This window comes from Motacilla alba, chromosome 3 (genome assembly GCF_015832195.1).
Source record: "Motacilla alba alba isolate MOTALB_02 chromosome 3, Motacilla_alba_V1.0_pri, whole genome shotgun sequence".
Taxonomy (NCBI): Eukaryota; Metazoa; Chordata; class Aves; order Passeriformes; family Motacillidae; genus Motacilla; species Motacilla alba.
The window spans coordinates 49,699,402-49,719,416 of NC_052018.1; the positions used below are offsets into that span (position 1 = coordinate 49,699,402).

General features: G+C 35.8%; 1 protein-coding gene across 13 annotated transcripts in view; it reads right to left on the reverse strand.

Moving 5' to 3' along the window:
- FAM184A (family with sequence similarity 184 member A) overlaps positions 1-20,015 on the reverse strand; it is a 74,082-nt gene that overhangs the window by 20,106 nt on the left and 33,961 nt on the right. For all 13 annotated transcript variants that reach the window (XR_005256367.1, XR_005256368.1, XR_005256366.1 and 10 more), the window contains exons 5-9: positions 19,647-19,844; positions 16,252-16,374; positions 12,242-12,403; positions 10,332-10,453; positions 9,983-10,133 (exon numbers count right to left, since the gene is read on the reverse strand). Coding sequence is in view for 10 of the 13 variants with exons in the window: in XM_038132330.1 (XP_037988258.1) it covers positions 9,983-10,133; positions 10,332-10,453; positions 12,242-12,403; positions 16,252-16,374; positions 19,647-19,844 (756 nt within the window). In the remaining 3 variants the exon portion in view is untranslated. The remainder of the gene's footprint in view (positions 1-9,982; positions 10,134-10,331; positions 10,454-12,241; positions 12,404-16,251; positions 16,375-19,646; positions 19,845-20,015) is intronic.

The window sequence follows — 20,015 nt, forward strand, 5'->3', positions numbered from 1 at the left end:
TGGTTTACCATGTTATGTTTCTGACATACAGTACAGCACTATGTCTTTAACATAATATTATTATCTAGACATTTATTACACAACTGAACACTTTCAAAGTTATCCACTTGTTTTCTCTTCTCCTTTATGGCAAAAAAAATTTGGAAGGAAATCATTAAGTACATTAACAGATGTTATATAAGGCCACATCAGCTGTGTCTCAAATATCACAAGCATATTAAGTACATCATATTAAAGATAAATTTTCACTGTTAAAAGGCAGAAAATGAGTTTAGTAATTAATGAAGACATTTCTATTAAAATACTACTTTTATCTTTCTTAAAATTCAGAATCAAATGCATACATATAAGACTATTCCTGAAAATCTCCAGCAATAAAATGATTTAATGTACCACTTATACTAATGGTTTTATTAATGAAAAGCAAAAAATCCCAACATATTACCAAGAAAATGCTCTGTGAAATATTACTGATCATACAAATATGCATAATTCATATGTACATGAAAATGCCTGTGTGTTTATATATATGAATTATGTAGATAAGCACAAACACATGCACAGAACAGAGTCATCAGAAATTAAGTGAGAGCAATCTAAAATCCAGCATGACCACTTCCCCCTTTTGTCACAGGCTGGTGAAGCAGACAGCTTTCTCCAGGAGACAGCAGGTATTCTGACACCAGCCTGAAAGCCTGTAGGTGGGAACTAATAGATAATACTAAAAAATAAAAATAAGTAAATAATAGAAATTGTTATTCAGTCTCAAGATCCTAAAAAAAGGCACAAAATAAAAATACATTATTGTGAAATATCCAAAATGAGCTTATTAAAATTGTAAGAGAGTTATAAACATTAATCTATGCAAGAGTGGAACACTAGGAGGCATCATACTCCAGCAGACAAGGCAAGAGATCAGCATCTAACAGCTCTGATTCCAACACTGGACATCGACACTGCTGCTCTGAACAAATCTACCCACAATTTCTCTGTGCTTCCTTTCTCATCTGTTTGGTTTGTTTAGGGGGGAAGCTGTTATGAACAGGAATGAACTCCTGCTAAATAAATGTTCACTTTCTAGAACATTTGGGACTTTATATTGGTGGACACATCTATTCAGCACTGTGGTACAACTAAGAAATACTTTGATTTTACACCTGAAGCAGAAAAGTTGTCATTGCACTACCCTGAAGAAAAGTTCCAAGTAAAATAAAATCATATAGGCTAGTCAATTGGAATGGGGGCTCATTCCAGCAAAATGTGCAGCAATTCAATCAGATGCAGTTCCGTATTCAAAAGTATGCAGAACACATTCAGAATGCGGTACTCCAAAATAGCACTGGTTCAAGTGTTATTAGCAAATTTCATAAAAATTCCAGACATCGTTAAGAGTACTTCCATAGCAAGGTCCATCCATGTTCTGGATAAAGAAACTATTAAGAAGCAAAAAGAATGCAGGCATAATTGTTACTGTCTGTATATCTATGACGGAGAAAAGTGATGATTAAAAAACAAGGAAGCAGGTTGGTTTAACTATCACTCTTTCTACAGGTAGGAATTCAAGATTTCATTTGTGATGTTACTGTGGTATAAGAAACCTTTGCTCAATTCTCTTTGAAACCTATGGGGTGTACAAGTGAATTAATTTACTTCTTGAAAGTACAGAAACTTCTGATATCACACCTGTATTTGGTATAGATGTACTAGCTAACTTGATTTCATTTGATTTTGCTGTCTCATTTTTCAGTAGAAGTATTATCTTCTCCATCCTCAGCATATGCAAAGCTAAGCCTCAGATGCAACCAAGAAAGCTTCATCGTGACTAAGAGGAAAAGCAGAGATGCAGCAGAGAATCTGCATCGTTATATGCAGCATCTTTAGAGCCCACTGAACACTGCAGGCTGCTCAGCAGGACTGAAAGACAGCAAACAACACATGGAACAAGACTGGAATTCTCAGCTCTGTTTCAACATCTCAACTAGAAGAGCTGAGTTTTCAGTTTCAGGCAAATGTGTGCTGCAGTAAAGAAGAGATTTAGTGATTAGAAGCTATTCAAGCTTTGTGTTTGCTTGTAATGTTGTGTTCCCATCACAGCTGTCACAGGGGCAATTCCTGGTGATGAAATGGTGTCATTTTTCCTCAAGAAGGACATTTACCGCACCAGTGACATTTTCATTCAGTTACCTTGTTTCCTACAGGACATAAACTAATTGAATGCATGGAAGTTCTCCTGCTTTATGGTTTCTTTGAACTGAAAATTACTTTCAATGAGATTAGAGAGGCTTGACACTTAATTTCAGCATCAGTCTTCATATCACCCAAAGATCAGTTACGTAACACTTTTCCCTCACTGACATTTCAATGTCATATTTTGTCACTATCTGACTTGGCTATATGGTTTACTGAATTTCCAAAACACTGCTGGCAAACAGGAATTCTTGTGTAAAACTTGAGACCCTAACTGGGAAAGCTCCTACTTTATCTGTTTTATCAAAGCAGATCTAGATTGCTACACAGTGTTTGTTTCATTTTAAGAATGACCTCCCAGAGATGCTGCTTACCTTTCTGAAGAACAAACCCTACGTGCACCTGTCAGACAGTAAAGGAAATGAGTTTCTGAAGTGCCTAGCACAGAAGCCAAAGGGACCTTTAGCATAAGCCCCTTTTATCCAGCTAATAATGGCAACAACAACCCTGAAACTCTCCCTCGAGATGGGGCTTTGAAGAGAAGGAGTGATTTGTCAGCAGATGTACAGTCTCTGGCTGCGCAGTGCTTACGTGGCAGATGACTCCGCAGAGATTTGGAAAGCAGCTGTTTGCTACTACAACGTTTTGTACTTGGCTCGAGGCTTGTGACATGCTAGGAACTGGAGAGCTACATCAAAGTTTGCCCTCTCTGGCTGGTAAGAAAAAGTAGCATTTAGAGTTCTTTCCCTGTCTCAAAACTCAACAGTTTTTTGATGAGGAAAAAGAAGCATATATAAGGCAATCTGAAACCTTTAATAACCTCTGGGATCTAATTGGTCCTGATTTCCTGCTGGTTTTGGAGCAACCCCAAAGGGAAGGTGCTATCTCCAAGATGCCACAGGGTGAGAAACTTATCCTGTTGCGTTAAAAAGATGGGGTTTTTCTCTTTTCCAGTTCTAGGAATCTGTCACGCTTCTAGGCAAAATCACAGAATGGCACGGGTTGGCCTAGGTATTTTGCAGATTTGAATCTGTTTGGATTTTAGAATCCACTCTTAATCCAACAAACTGCAAGTTCAACAGTCAGGGGAAAAACAAGTGCATTTGAATGTCCTGATAATTTTTAAAGGTTTTGGAAAGTGACTAGAGCTTTATTAATTTATTTGTCATAATGCTGTCAGGATTTTAAAGATTACAGAAACACCTTAACTAATTTCTCCTGGAGCACAGAAGTGTTACTGCTCTTAATCTAGAATTTCAATCATCTGCTGAATCTCAAACAAATTCTGCCCCACTTGATCAGTTCTCTCTCATTCCTTCCAGGGTCCACTGTTTTAATTGGTTTTGAACCAAAAGCAAAAGCTACTTGAGCAAGTACAGAGCAAAGAGGCTAAGGGAAGTGTTTTAAAACTAGATGCTTGCCAAAGTCTTTATCTTACATTTAAGGGAAAAACATATATAAATATAGGATTAAAATTTTGTTTTGGGGATGGTATTACTGTTGGATTTGGCTTAAATTTCTATTTACTAGTTTAGGAAGTGTGAACTTCCAAATGTCAAATTAAACTTTTTATTCGTGCATAATATTAAGAATTTCATGTTCTTTTCATCCCTTGACAAAAAGAATTAAAAGCCTTTCCATCTCTTCCAGTTTTACTGCCAAACAAAAACTCATAACACTAAATTTCAATTAGAAGTTTAGGATCAGGTAGACAGGTTTCTTTGTATATGAAAATATCAACTTCAAACACTAGCCTAGATATATATTTTTGAATTCATATATATATGAATTCATATATTTATAATTCATATATATATGAATTAAACACAACATCATGGGAGAAAAAAAAATTAAGAAGGAACCAAAAGAAAGATGAAGAAGTCCAGCAAGACATTTATTATAAAACAGAAAACAAACTCACACTTGTTAGTATTACTACTGCGTCCTACTGAAAATACTTTGAAAACACTGATTTGTTCTGTTGCTTTTATTTGCCTGTTTTGCTGAGTAGCTCTTAATGTAAATGGTCTTTAATGAACTTCCTCCATTATATTCAGAATCTTTTAAACAAAGAGTAAAATAATGAGGAAGGCACAGTTTGGGCTGAACGGGCTCACCAAAACCAAAGGCTTCTAACGAACAGCTGAATGTTAGGCATTTGTTTTCATGTCCAAGCTTCAGACAACATTCCAATGACCAATGTGGACAGAACAAATGCACCAACTCACCATCAGGATCACATCTTTGCAGAGACTAGGGAGCCCAGAACAAGCGGGATTCCTTATTGAGAAGTAGAAAGTCATGAAACCAGGGGAAGCACCCTCAGTAGTTGGCCCCCTGAGGGCTGCAGTGAGTCCATACTATGAGATTATCCACATGCTCATGTGAAGCAGTTACTGACCTGTTTAAAGCATAGGTTTCCCACTTGGAATACAGGAGCACCAATTCTTCTAAACCAGTGGTGAGTGGCAGGATGCACACAGACAATGGATCTAGGCAGAAGCTCCTAAATCTCCCCTAATTCTCTGTGAGGCCCGCATGAGTTACAGCACAGTCCCATTAGGACCACAGTTTTGAGAGCTGTACTAACTTGCCAAAATTTTCCAACAGTCAAAGAAAGCCTGCTCCTTTGGAAAAAAAGCTATCTAAAGATTGAAGAAGAGCCATGAAACATTACCCTGAACTTTGTTTTATTCTTTTGGATTTCCACATTTTAGATTTTTAAGTGCTTTTTAAACCTTGCCCACATCTCTTACCATCCACTAGATGTCATGGTAGCCTTACTAGTACTATTGAATACAAGAATAACCAAAGCAAATTAGGAGGGAGTTATTTGAAATATACCTCTACTCTGTTTCTGACAGACAAGCCTTTAGACAGGGTGTTCAGGACAATATCAAGTGACAGGGAGCTGAGTAAAATGATTCTGTGCTGAAAGTTTATCTCCCTTCTTTCTGGAAACTGATACAAGGTATGTGCAGGTTATTTCTTGTAGACACTTGCAGCATCCATTTGACAGCAAATATTCTAATGCAAGGATTACCCAGGCTGTGGAACAGGCCAGTAATCCTTGTGCTGGGGAAGGAAAGCAGCATTTCCTGATTTTGTTAATGTGGATGCACATCAGCTCTGCAACAAGCACCTCTACACAGGCAACTAAAGATTGAGAAGTAACTGGTTCTGGATGAAGCCTGATCAAAAGCCATTTATAGATGTGCACAGGAGCTCAGGGACTTTTCTCAGCATTCCATCAACAGCAGAATAATCAGAATTTTTAGACCAGTATGTTAAGACTGAGCTTGTCATTTCCTGAAAACTACCATTTGAATAATAACTACATCAGAAGGAAATATTTACATTTTGATATGACTCAAAGTTTGTCCTATTTACTCTGACAATTTGAAAAGGAGCACATCATCACAGAAACAAACTCTAAAGAGGAAATCTCAACATATTTTTCAAAAAAAGTCTTTGCAGTAGGAAAAACAAACAACAGCTACCAAAACATATGTAGTATACTTTAGTCCATTCTTGCTGTACTACTTCTGGTATTTCCATTAATAGAAGACCTATCTTTGGTGTGAAAAGTTGACAAAGTTAAGAAAGAAGAATGTCACACATGCTTGGCCATGTATGAAGCTACTTAAGAATGGGAAAGCTACATATGGGAAAAAATAATGACAAAAACATTTACTTTACTGAAACATGTTACTGAAAAGTAAAGAAGAAAGGAGAACCAATATTTGCCCAAATATAGAAAAGCCCATCCACAATGAGAACCCTTGATTCAGTTTGCTAAAAAAAAACCAAACATATCACAAGAAGAAATGGATAAGAAGAATACAAATCTTAACCTGTATGTTTCAGTGCCCAGAAATGAAGGTTGCACAAGACAGACAGACAAAAGAGAGAACATGTTTATGCTTTCAAAAGAAAAAAAAAAAAAAAAAGAAAATACCAACTATTTTGGCCCTGGCTGAAGCTTTCTCAGCAGTAAAATGTTTTTAAGAAAAGCGTTAAAACCCCATTATAGAGCTAAGAGGAATGGAAAGGAGCAAGCATATCTGAATTCACTGCATATTTCATTATGAAACTCTCAAATGGATTGACACAGAAGTACTAGGTGCAATTTATGGGGGAAAAAAAGGGAAAAGCACTTTCTTTTTTGTCTTCTAGAATAATTTTGTGTATCAGAGATAAAACTACACATTTTGTCTCTATACAATGATCTAGTTAAACTACCAACCACATTTAAGTGTTGATGGTGCTTTGCAACCAGCAAGAAAGTGTTTAAGCATTTAATCAGCTGAGTAGCATTTCCTCTCAAGAAAATTATTTTATTCATAGCAAAGCTATACTGTTAGAATAACAATAACCCGATGTGCATTCTGTGAGGGACCATTTAGCATCACTGGTATGAAAGCAAAAACTATTACCTAGCTTTATGCAAGAGCCAGATACCAGCTCTCAAACATGCAACAAATAGAAGTGGCAGAAACTCGTAGATCAGAATAACATAATTTTAAAGACTCAAATCAGCTTAGTACATTTTACAGGCATAATTTTCTTGATTGAAACTGTTTGGGGTTTTTTTTAATTAACATTTTTATCTGTGTCTGCTCATTCAGCTTTCCAGCACCAGTCAGCAGCATTCCCAGGTGGGCATACTCGATGTTGTATTTTTCTACAATTTAGGTAGCTATATTTAAACCTGTTTTTTCAGCCCTTCAGCCCTGTATGATTACATAACCGTTCCTATACTTCAAAGTAGGCAATACACTTCCTTGTAGCTTGTTTTTAAATCAAATCAGAGATGCATCAATACATATTAGAAAACTGCACCTGTATTGATGAGCATTTAATTTCTGAATTCAACCTTCATGAACAGAAATTATACAACTAAGTGGTGAACCTCTAGACACATTCTCAACATAAAGAACACAAATTGGCCACATTTGTTGCCAAATCAGTATTTACAAATAATTTAGCAGAGACCTTGGTCTTGTATTGTTTTGATAAATCATTGTATAATACTACTGATATAGAGTATTCCACTATTTCAGGTGTAAAAAATCTGAACTGCAGAAAGAGAAGCTGGATTCCCTCTCTTCCTAATTTTATACAGGCTTCATGCCTTTCAAATGGTTTTTAAATACATCTTCCCACAAATTAAAACCAGGGTGTAACAAATCCAGAATTTCACAGCCCTACTGCAGTATCTCGTTCTAGTTCAGGGTAGAATTTCTAAGACATTCCAGGACCTGCTTTTTTCAGTACCTTATCAGTTCTGGAGGAGGAGACAGAGGAGCATCCTTAAGGAGTTTGTGGGTGACACCAAGCTGGGAAGAATGCCCTGGTGGAGGGCAACACAGTGGAAAGGATACCATACACTGAAAAAAATGGGCTGCCATGCAGAAGGACCCATCTAGGCTGTAAGTACAGGCTGACAGGAATCACACAAAATTCAGCAAAGACAAAGGCAAGGTTCTTGACACAGGAAGGACCAAATCCATACACTGGTCCATACTGGGTCACGGATCTGCTTTGCACAACCTCGTTGACAGTAGGCTAAACATGAATCAGCAGTGTGGTGTGGCAGCACTGAGTGTCAGCAGCACACTGGGCTGTAGCAGCAACCAGTAGTTTGAGGGAAGGGATCAGTGCCTTTAACTTGGCCCTTACTGCACATCACCTGGAGGGCATATTCTGTCTCCTCCTCCAGTTCATTCAGCTTTGGTACAAGACACATGTTGATAGACTTGCTCATATTCAGCAGAGAGCTTCCACCAAGAAGGCTGGGACTGGAACAGATATTCTTCTGAGGTAACTCTGTTTGCTCAGGCTAAAGAAGAAATGACTTTGTGGGACTTAATACATTCCCAGTAACTATGAAGTGGTTACAGAGGAAGTGGACCCACTCCTGTTACAAAGGTGTACAGCGGAACAATGAGAGGCTACAATCAAACTGAAACAGAGACGGTTCTGTCTAAATAGAAAGAAAAAGCTCACTATGAGGATAATTAAGCAATAAATTAGATTATTCAGAGATGCTGTGGAATCTTCATCCTTAGAGGTTATTCAAGAGCTGACTGGACAGAGCCCTAAGCAACCTGGTTCTAAATCAGTGCCGACTGATTTGAGCAGCCTCCTGAGACATCTTGCAGCCTAAGCAAGTCTGTGATTCTGTAATCCAGGTCACTACAACTCTCAGAGACTATCTTTTGTGTACTGCAGTCAGGAGGAACTTACTACAAATCCATTTCTCTAAGAGTTAAGTTATTAATCTCTTACACTGTAGTCTGGTATTCTCTCTCTTCCAGCTGTAATGGATAAAATACAGAGTTTTACAGAGGGAAAGCTTAATTCCCTACTACCAACACTACCTTTTCAATCTCTGTTAAATACCTATCCAATTCAAACAGTGGTATGGAAAGACACAGCTGGATTGAAAAAAAAAATAGTCCTCACATGCTGTTAATCTCTTTGCATGCAGTTCTGATACAGTAAAAGATATGAAGAAAAAAAGAAAATCAACCATTTTGCATATTGGGGACCTTTTCCTATGTCTGAAAATTCTCTAGTAAATTCTCCTTACTACAGTTAGCTTTCTCATTCCAAAATTTCTTGCACAGGCAGAAAAAAAAGTTAATTTGTAGCATGGTAATTTTCCATTCCAAAATTGTAGGTTAGATTTAACATGGTATTTTTGAAAGGCAGAGATAAAAATATGCTAAAACTATGGAAAGTTAAATATATTTCAAGACAAAATGCTATGCAGAAGTAAAGAAAGTAAATGTAACTTGGGTAATATGAAACTTAGAATCAAATGAGTCCAATTCTCTTTATGCTCCTGTTGTAAAAAGTAACAAACCAAGAACTCTGAAAACCTCCAGCTTTTATGAGCCTAAACCACAAGACTTGACAAGCTTAAATTCCCCCATCAGCAAAATATGTTGTGATGTGCTCCTGTGAGAGGCTGCATAATCAAATGCGTGTTCAGTTATTAGACTTCACAAATTAGACAGCAAAATAAAACCCATCCCACAATAACACCCTGAAATCACAGTCATTTAATGAGTTCCAAAATCTGTTACTCTTACTTTAAAGTATGTTTGCTCATTATCAGCTATTTCTTCAAACTGGAGTCAATAAAACCAGTTCTACAGCATTTATGGTTTGGAAAAAGTATTTTCTTTGAATTATCCAACATAACTGAGATTATAAATAAGAGTTACCATTAAAAACCCCTCAGTATTTACACAAAATTATCCCAAAATAATGGCCAAAATCACTGAAGACATAGCTGTAATAAATGTGTCATAGAAACTGAGACACATTTTGACTTCTCAGAGACTTGTACAGTGTTATTCTTGTACACATAGGGGATTATTACTTTTGTAAAGATAGGGGAGACCTTTAAGTCCAAACAATTAGCATTGGTAGATATTTAACAGCAGAGAAATTAGTAGATATTTAGAGAAATTGGTAGATATTTAACAGCACAACAGGTAAGCAGACAAAATCAAAACAATCTTGTAGTAAAGAAGTGAGACTGTCAACATCCTCTGCCTCCTCCCCTCAAAACTGTAAAAAGTTTTATTCACATATAGTGTAAAGAACAACATATATCCACATATTACTAAAATATTTAATCATGATTAGGTTAAAAAGCCCTATGCTAACAAATTTCATTTAAAAGCCAGATATCACAATTGATTTCATTTACTTAGTGGGTAGTAAGCCACCAACAATTAAATTGTAAAGGCTTTCCAATTCTCAAAGACACCATAGCTACCTGGTCTAAAAGATCTTCGACCTTTTTTTGCCATCCATCCCTTGCTGCATTTTTTTCTCGTTCTTTCAGCTGCAACAACTGAGTCATGGCTGCCTTCTTGTCCTCTTCATGCTGCAGCCTCAGCTCTTCACGAAGCTTATTGCATTCCTGTCTAAAAACAAAGGACAAATAACTAAAATGCAATATGCATCTCTGTACCTTGTGCAAGAGGTACAAAAGAATTACAATATCAGTAATAATTGGAAAATCCTAAATAGCAGAAACCTTTGCTTTACGTTTTGTTTGATAGTGCAGTTGCATATAATATATAGCTCATTTATGATTAAAAATAATTGAAAAAAATACTTGCCGAAGATTTTCCGTCCATTTAATTTCCAAGTCACGTGCCATTCTGTCAACTTTGAACTTTTCCTCCTCTCTCATGGCAGCAATCATTGCCTCATGCTGTTGTCTCTCCTGATCTAGTTCTCCCTGCAAGTACAAACTTTACAATAGAGACTGATCAGCAGCAAAAGTGTATTTCAAACATTGAGTGTATTTATAATAAAAATATCAATTACAATTGGCTCATAAATTTGAACTACAACTTCTTCAGTGTGAAATTCCTAGTTATGCACAATTAATGCTTATACATCTCCTGATATTTCTTATTTGTGAAACAGAAGTCTTTATTCCTATAAAAAGCAATTTTCCAGTAAGTCATTCTGAAATCTTTTCAAATACCATTAACATTGAATAATTAATGTTGCAAAGAACCTCAAAAGGTCAATGAGTCCCATTCACTGAAGGACTTACTTCAAAATTAGAGCAGGTGGCTTAGATCCTTTGAAAAGAATGCTTTGAATTTTATTTTTAAAAATTTTTAAAGCCTCATATATCCAGTATTTGAATTTCAAAGTGAGAGCTATGTGTATGAGATACAAAGTTTAAAGTTCATTACTGTTTCTCATTGGGACAAGCCTGCTAGAAACAAGGTTTCTGCTAGAAACACAGGGAATATCTTTAAAATTCCCATAAATTTCTGCTGAAATTTTACCTTAATAGAATAAGTACCACCTAGAAATACTACTTACATGTTGTTCAGCAGCGCTTGCTTCGTTCATGAAGCAAACATAGCCCCCTAAACTGAATTACTAATTTTTAAAATGAGACCTTTTCTGCAGAATTTTGATAAATTTTAAAATTAAGATAAATTTTATTGCCAGTAACCTACTATATATGAATATTTAAATGTTTTAATAGGTGAAGAGAGCAATACTAGTTCAAGATAACATTTAGAGACATTATAATAAAAATACAGAGAAAGTTATAAACTATAATACTGTGCACCTCTAATGACTGTAGCTGAAAGAAATAAAAAATAATATACCAATAAGCTGCTTCAGGCTGGTTTTGTTAAGAAAATATGAAAACACGTTCAGTGAAAAAAATTATAATATTTGCTGCTCTATGTCAAATACTTCTGTGATCTTGTAAATGTACATTCTTTACTGAGGAAACAAAAAGGAAATGTTTGCCCAGTATTGCAGTCAATAAGCTATTGACAGACTAACTGACAGTTCTACTTCCATCTAAGCCAATTAAAATGACAATATATTTGTGCCTAGGCAAATTAATTGCCTAATGGTATAAAGTGGTCACATTTTCTAGGTGACAGTCTGCTATCCTTACAGATATCCTAGCATATATCTAAAAATTATTCTCAAGTCTTTACTGAAATTCCAAATTTGAGCCTGAAATGAACACTGTGTCAAGGAAAACATGACATACATGTATTCAAATAACTCATCAAAAAGATTTCTGTGAATTTCAGAGCTAGTAAGCTCTGGACCTTGTATTGCATCATGACATGAACTGTCTGGAATTGCAAGTGTTAGCGTTTGTGTCTTGAAATTCTATTAAAGCCCTGAACATATTTTGTAGGAACACACTTTGGCAGCTACAACTTACATTAACCACAAAAAGATATACCTGCAGTACTACCTGTTAAATACTAACAGTGTTCTGAAAACAAAAAATACCCACCCCCAAAACAACCAACCAATAATATAAAAATTTTAAAAAAAACAAGATCCAAAACAACCTATCCTAGTTTCCATTTTTTTTAAAATTTTCTGCTCAAAATAGAAATCTCTCTTTTAATGAAGCCACATGAGGCTCCTTCTATCATGGGTATCCCATAAGACTCCTAGCCTTTTTAAAAACAAGACCAAAATCGCCCTCTGCTTTGCACAATTCATTCTCCAACAGCATGGTTACCTCAACACTGTACAATGAATCTGTGGTCTCTCGCAGTCTTGCTCTAGTTAATTCTAGTTCTTTCTGGAGTATTTCCTGAGCTTCTTGAAGACTGGAGATGTGTCCTTCTGCAGTCCCGAGGCCTTGCTCACTTTTTCGTACTAGGTCTTGCAGACGACACACCTATGGCATGACAAAAAAACCTGTAATTTCCATAATTATTACCAGTGGCAGCCAAACCATCCGGGTTTCCTAATTCTGACCTGCACAAGTTTTTAGTTGTGCTACCTGTTCTCCTTTAATATCCCTTAATGCTTCTGTATTTTAAATAAAAAATTCTTGTAACAATATAGAAGTGAAGACTCAAAGGATTTTTACAAGTAAAAAAAAAATATCCAATGTGTTTGATGCACATTGCAAGGAAATGGGCTAAAAAGATCTGAAATTGCCTCTTACTTTACTGTGAGAAAGCATGTTTTAAGCAAATGAAGGAGAAATATTTCAAAATACATAAACTCTAATATATAAATTAACCTGTGCTAGGATTTAAGTTTATATTTTCAGATTGCTACCTGTCCAGCCTGTTTAAAACTCAAGCTAGCAACTGTACCTAAAATGTAATAATTTCATTAATTGCTATGTAACAATACTCTTTTTTTCTGCCTGTTTGTGCTTCAGCTTCCCATCTGTAAAATGATGATACTACACTTCTTTGCATCAAATAAAAATGAGACACTGGACACTGTTCACTAGCTACAGGAAAGAAAAAAGCTTTTTAGATTTGTAGGTTGAAAAAACAGAAAAATGGGAGGCAGGGAGAAACAAAGAACAGCAGTTAATTGGAAGTGCATTTTTTGCCAAAGCAATAGTCTACGATATTGCCTTTGCAGGTTGAGATAAATTCATTCACAATGGGACAAGTGTCACAAGAAAATACTAGCTTTTGGTTTACAGGCATGGACAGGTAAGAATTGTAACCACTCTTCCTGAAAATCACAGGTGGTTTTTCCAGGCACTTGCTGTTAGTGCCCAAGAAAGTATTTTTAGGAAAGAGAAAAAAAACTGGCTTCAGGGGCAGAGGAGAGGAGGGGGAAGGAAGCTCGTGAACTTTGGAAGGCTTGTGGTTGCTCTGTTTTACAATAATTACATACAAATACTGTATATAATATGCACAGAGACACCACCTCTCTCTCCCAGAACTCTCTCCCTCCGTCAACAACCTGTGAAGTTTTTAAGAAGTGGAACTCCTCCTATCCTCTCAGAAAGGAATTCAAAATTACTTTGGCACGAGAGATCTCCGTGAAAAACTCCTGTAAAATTGAGCACTTGTCTCTGTGCTCCTTTGAGTTATATTCAAACAACCAGTAATTCCCTACAGAGCACTGCTACCTTCAGGTACAAGACAAACTACTGCTACCTACAAGACAAACTGTCCCCAAACTGTATTGATACCCTACTAGTGCACTGCTGTCTATGTATCTGATAGTAGCATCATAAGAACAGCAGTCCTGCAGATCTAAAGGATATGGGAACAGGCAGGAATGCCACTCATAGGGCTTAAGATATATTCTGCTGTTGACAAAGTTGATGGAGGCTGTTTAAAACGATCCTTAATAACATCATCAGAAATCCTTTGCATGGAGACTGCAAGTCCTTAGATGACTGTGCCAAGTGATACAAACATATCAACATTCTAAAAAGCCTTGGCTGGTCTACAGTGAAAGGAAACACATCTACAGAGTGAACAGCCAGTCTCATCCCGAGACACGTGTGAGAAAGCCACTATTTTAATTTAACCTGAACTACCAAAAAAATCTCTGGCAGGTATTCAAGTTATACTGCCCTTAAATAGCTTAGTACTAGAAGCAAGCCTAATGAGGCTCATCCTTTAGCTAAGTGCCACCAGAAAGTCTGTCAAAAAGAAAAGAAGATGGCATGTGCTCAAAAGCAGCTTTCTCAGCGGGGAAGCTAGAACTGAGCTAGCATCCACAGAAAGTAATGAATACAAGCGTACTGTTAAATGATTTCTGTAACTTAAAGCAAACAAAAAAAAAAAAGATGCAACAGTAGCAATGTAAGGGCTAAGCTAAGGATGTGTCAGACACATCACAGGAAAGCTTCTTCTAGGTCAGGGAAGGCATTGAGAAACTGCTGTTAGTTGTCAATACAGATCCAAGGCCAAGCTGTGGTTGCAACTGAAACACTTCTTTCAAGATAAATATACTAATGAATTAAAACTTTTCTCCTCTCTACTATATGGAGTGGATTTACAGACCAATCCAAATTTAGTGCCTATATGTTTTCTCTCATTCTTTCACTATGCACAATATATGGTATTACATTTATCCTGGCAAAGGATTGTATATATAAACTCAAATAGTGGATAGCAGCTGGACCTAGTTCCCTATTTTAGCCTTCTGTTCCTCAGCTTTGCCTCTGTTTGGTTAACTTTCATGCTGATGGAATTTTCCAAGCCTGAATTTGATAGCAGTTGGATAATAGAAACTCATTCTTAAAACATTTCAAGTTATTTCCTTCAAGGAAGGAGAAAGTTTATTGCTCATGAAGCCAAGAGACATTGATAAAGAATAGCTAAATTTAAGCCTACTGTGCTAGATGATGATAGAATGGCAATAGTGCTATACTCAGATCTAATCCAGAAACAATGGAAGTTAGCATACAACTGAGAAATTAAATCTAAAAATAAATAACTAAACTTCCTGGAATTTTGAACTGAAAAATGAAGCTGTGTATGATTTTGTTAAGAGACATAACAAATACATCATATTTTCATCTATCTGAATCCAGGTAAGCACACTGTTAAAAGGGAAAGAGCAGTTCCAGCTTAAACTTGCACCTTCTCTAAGCTCTGAAACAAAGATACTGGCAACCCTAAGGGGGAAGAACCCTCCTGTTTAAACAGCTACTCACAACTGACTGATCAGCAGAGCTGCTGAATTCTAAAGGTGGGAGGTCCAGCTACTCTGGTAGTGTATAATCTCTGGCATATCCATCTATCTGGTAGGTCCTATTCTGAAAGTATATGTTAATACATATTTTCAGAATATATACGTTAATATATAATAATAAAATACATTATAAAGTTATATATTACTGTATTAATAATATATTGATACATTACTATATTAATAATAGATTAACAAAATCTATACTCTTGGAAGGGCCAACTTCCCCACTTAGTATATTAAAAACATGCAGTTTTTTTTCTTAAGCTAGTTTAGTGTTTGTACAATTTGCATGTCACCAGAATGAGACACTTGCTCTCTCCCAATGTTGTACAGTATGGAAAGCAATAATAAAAAATGTTGCCTCAAAAAAACACTTCAATTCATGTTTAAGTCTCTCAAAGCACACACTAAAATCATGCATAGGGCTAGCTGAACAATAAAGCTGATTAAATATGTTCTTGGAACAAGGCAAAAGTTCCAGAAAAAAATGGTGTGATGTTTTTGATATCAGTAGAATGTACTTTTAATTTCCAAATATTGTATTGTGAAAAATTATGGTGATTTCCAACTAAAAAAAATTAAAATTGTCTTGAGATATGATACGTTTAACATCAATTGCATATATCATGGCATAGCAAATAATTTGAATCTTACTAAGAGTATTTCATATCATCTTTTGATGAAAATACATGAAGACGATTTGCAAGTCAGGAAACTGACCAGAATTTATGATATGTTAACCATAACCAAATATGAGTTTACATCCAGTTAAATTTCCCTCTCTCCTGACGTATTTTGTGTAGAGGTCTGTGTACCTAATGAGAAGATAAAAAATAATTTAAAATAAAGAGCTGTTTACATCTCTCTTGCTTTGTTTATTTTGTAAAGGACAATAAAATCATAGTTCAGAAGCAGTCAACTAACTTGCCATGTTTTAAGAATACTCCACTCTAAAGAGAAGTAAGGCATTAAACACTCAACAGCATAGTCCTAGACCTGTCCTGGAGTCTAAGATCACTACTGATGAGATGGGGTGGGTGAAACAAGCAAGTTAGTCCTTGCCTCCTGATTGGCAGAAGTCAGCTTTGATGTCAGCTCTTCCTTCATGTTTTCCAGCTGCTGTCGGAGCTGATTCTTATCATCCTCTAAATGCAGTTTCTCCTTCTCAAACTGCTGCTCCAACTCCTTCAGAAACAGGAAGGATGGAAGAAATATTAAATACTTGCCATAGAGTCATTGCAAAGTACAGATCTACCACATGGAAATGATTCTAACCAGCATAAATACTTGTGATCTCAACCCTTTCCTTAAACTCTTAAAGCATGAATATTTATTTCCTTTTACAACAGATGTAATTTTCCAGTTTATTTTATAACTTAACATCATCAAATCACAAAATAAAGACAAACAGGACTTTTCCCTCAATTACTTCTCAGTTATCATAAGCTTTAAAAATACATCTACTTTCAAAGTTTTTCAGTCTGACTTGAAAGAAGAATTTTTCATTTTCTATAAAATTACACTGATAAATCTGCATGTCTTTCAGCCTTTACCCATCCATTTCCTACAAATAATCCCCACAGGAAAGAATAAATCTTAAAATCCAGATTAAGCTCTGTGAAGTTCTTTACAATGTTACAATTAATGAAAAAAGCCCCATACCATATATCTACTACATTTATGTAGAACTAAAAGAGATCAACAATTACTTTTCAAGTTTAACTATATGGAAAGAATCAAGTAACACCCCTGTTTTCATCAACCTTTATGGTGTAATAGCCAAATTCTCAAAATAACTGCTGGATGAATTATATTTCTCTTACATGAGCCTATGTTGCACGTATGTATATATACACACATAAATGTTAGAAACCTTCATATTTTTTAAGGAAAAGTATAAATTTATACTTCAGTCTTATTAATATTCAGAATACATTTTCAGAAGAACAATTTCTTTCACAAAATACTTTAAAAGAAACATGTTAAAATTGAGAATTTTATTACATATTTCAGTGAATTATACTATATAACTCATAAAACTGTGAAGTTTTAGTGAAGAAAATTAAGGCTCCCAAGCAAGATGCTCCAGAGTCACACCATACAAGGCTTCAAGGTTTTCTATGGAGCTAGAGGCTCTTTTATTAACTCCTTCCTAGGGGCTCTCTGAAATGCAAGGCTTAGTATCAACTCAGTGCCTCTGTGCAGACCTGGGCTCAGGTTTCTGAAAAATGAGTATTATCTCAGAAATAGCCATGAAAATACATAGACCAGAGCCAGCCTGAAGCAAAAAGTACAGTGTTGGTAAAATCAGGGGAAATAGGGAGAAAGAACTAAAATATTAAAGAGTAAAAACAGTCACTAAAAGATATGCAAGGCAGCAATGTAGTGTCAACCCAGCCAACTCCAGGAAGCAACAGAGGCCAAGCCTTCTTCAGCCAAACCCAAAGAAGCCTCCAAGTGTTTTGCAGGGGGTGGAAAGCACATTAAGCAGCTTGTTAGTTCTAGCACTGCTTTAGGGTATGTGGCAAGCAATAAATGATTCCTGTGTACACTGCTTGCACGATCTCTTCATTCATGGTAGAAGCTGGTCAGAGTGACAGAACAGAGGGTTACACTGTCACAAACTCATTACTAAACAAGGTAAAACTCAACAAGTGCCTGCCTTCTCCACTGGGTCCACATGAGTCAACACATGGGATAAATGCTCCTTGCTCAGTGAAACTTGATCAATTTGTCTTGTTCATGCTGAAATCTGCTGTCTGCAAAATCCCACTGGTGCTATTTAGACCCTATTCTGATAACAGAGCAATTATTTCTCTGATGATACTTGTCAGTACAGCTGTGCGGTACTGCAAAATTATTAGCAACTCTATTTTCATAATCCTCCTGATGCCATTTTTACAGCTCATTTTATAGATGGAAATACTGAAGCAAAAAGAAATATTTGAGCTATTTTTTGAGTCCTATTCCAATTCTGCTGAATTCTCTTCTGTTCCCCAGATGCGTTTCCCAGGCTTCAAATCCCAATGAATCCTCATGTTCTCCATCCCAAGACTCCTAGTACCATAGTTCTTCCTCACACAAAATTCAACTCTGCTCCACATTTAAGCTTGACTGTTTTCTTCCTTGGATTACTCAATCACCACAGCATGTGCTTAATGAGACAGGTTTGACAGAGGAGACAGTGAAATCTGATCGGAGTTAACATCAGTGAAATCAGATTAAGAATGACTGAGATCTCGATCCCAACATCTCTTCATAGCCAGTTTTTCCTTGTTAAAATAATTTCATATTTCTCACACTTAGAGAGGTGTTCCCTATTTAAACTAATGATTTATGATTATGTTTGAACTAATGATTTAATGATTTAAGAAAAAAAGTTTGTGATCTCTTTTTGTTTTATTCTCCACATTATTTTAGTAACAAACAAAACAAAAGAAAAAGAAGCCCACATCTTACTGAAATAAAAGAAAAATATACAGAGACATTGTCTTAATAACAGGTATGTTTAAAGTTGTAAAGGAAGCAAACCTGAAAGATTAGATGCATATATGTCTCTGAGAGCTACTTCAATTACTGGGTGACAAAAAATATTTTGGATTTATTAAAAATTGACCTAAGAAACAACATACTTGTAGAAAAATTTACAAAACCAAACCAGATATGTGAGATGCACATCACTAACTACAACCATGGTTCTTGGTATGTTTCCTATGAATTCATCAAAAGAAATATAACAAAGCCTCGAATTAAACACTTAATCCTATATTTCCTGTGCAAGACAAAATTTGTGTATAACACACATACAATCAGATTAGGAAACAATAATTTAAAAATGGGCCTCTCATCCTGAGAAAGAAAAGGCCAGATTTGTGAAAAAAATTCTTTCAAAAGCCTTTCAGTTTCAGGATTCCAGTCAAAGGTAAATGTATAGTTGGTGGACAGTGAGCTGCTGTACAGTACATAATTTTATGATGCAAGCTTAAAACAGCTGTTGTCATCATCTGAGTACACATATAGCTTAATAAAATACCTGTCCTAAGAAAATATCTTTCGGTACTTCTGGACTGTCAATGAAAATTTTAAATAAATGTTATAATAATATAATCTTTCATCTCCTTCAGAAGAACAGATCTTGATATACCAACCCTTCTGAATATGGGTCACAAATCCCAGGAAAACAAAACTATTATACTTGAAAATACATTTGTATTAATAGAGAATTTATCTTCTGTATGCAGACTAAAGACGCTGCAAGTGCTTTTTTTCTTCCCAAGATGGTTGTTATTTTTCTAAAGGCTAAGCAATTTCTTCAGGGGCATGCAGGTAATTCCAAATTATATTTGCCATAAAACAAAACCATGCAGTACAAGATGCAAACTGTACTGCAAACAGCATAAACAAGATGCAAACAAACAGTTGCTTTTTGTTTGATTACTAATAAAATAAGAACATACCATCTGCAGTTTCTTCTTATCCTTATTAGCATTACTGTGTGCAGCCTCAATTGCAGTATGGTGCTTCCATGCCAATTCTTCTAAGGTCTTGGAATGAGCCTCCTTTAACTGTGCAGCCTCTCCTTCCAGTCTTGCTTGTAATTTTACCAGCTCCTTCTCATAATATTCACGCTGTGTTTCCCTTGCTTCATTTACTTTCTATAAAGTACAGGAAAAGAAATCTATTCAATGGTACAAAAATCTGAACAGTAGGAATAAAAAAAATACAAAAAACATTACTGATGTCATAAATCTGCAAAAAATTAACTTCCATATAAAACAAACTGAGCAAACACTAAGCACTGACTATGTGATTCAGTAACCAAAAAG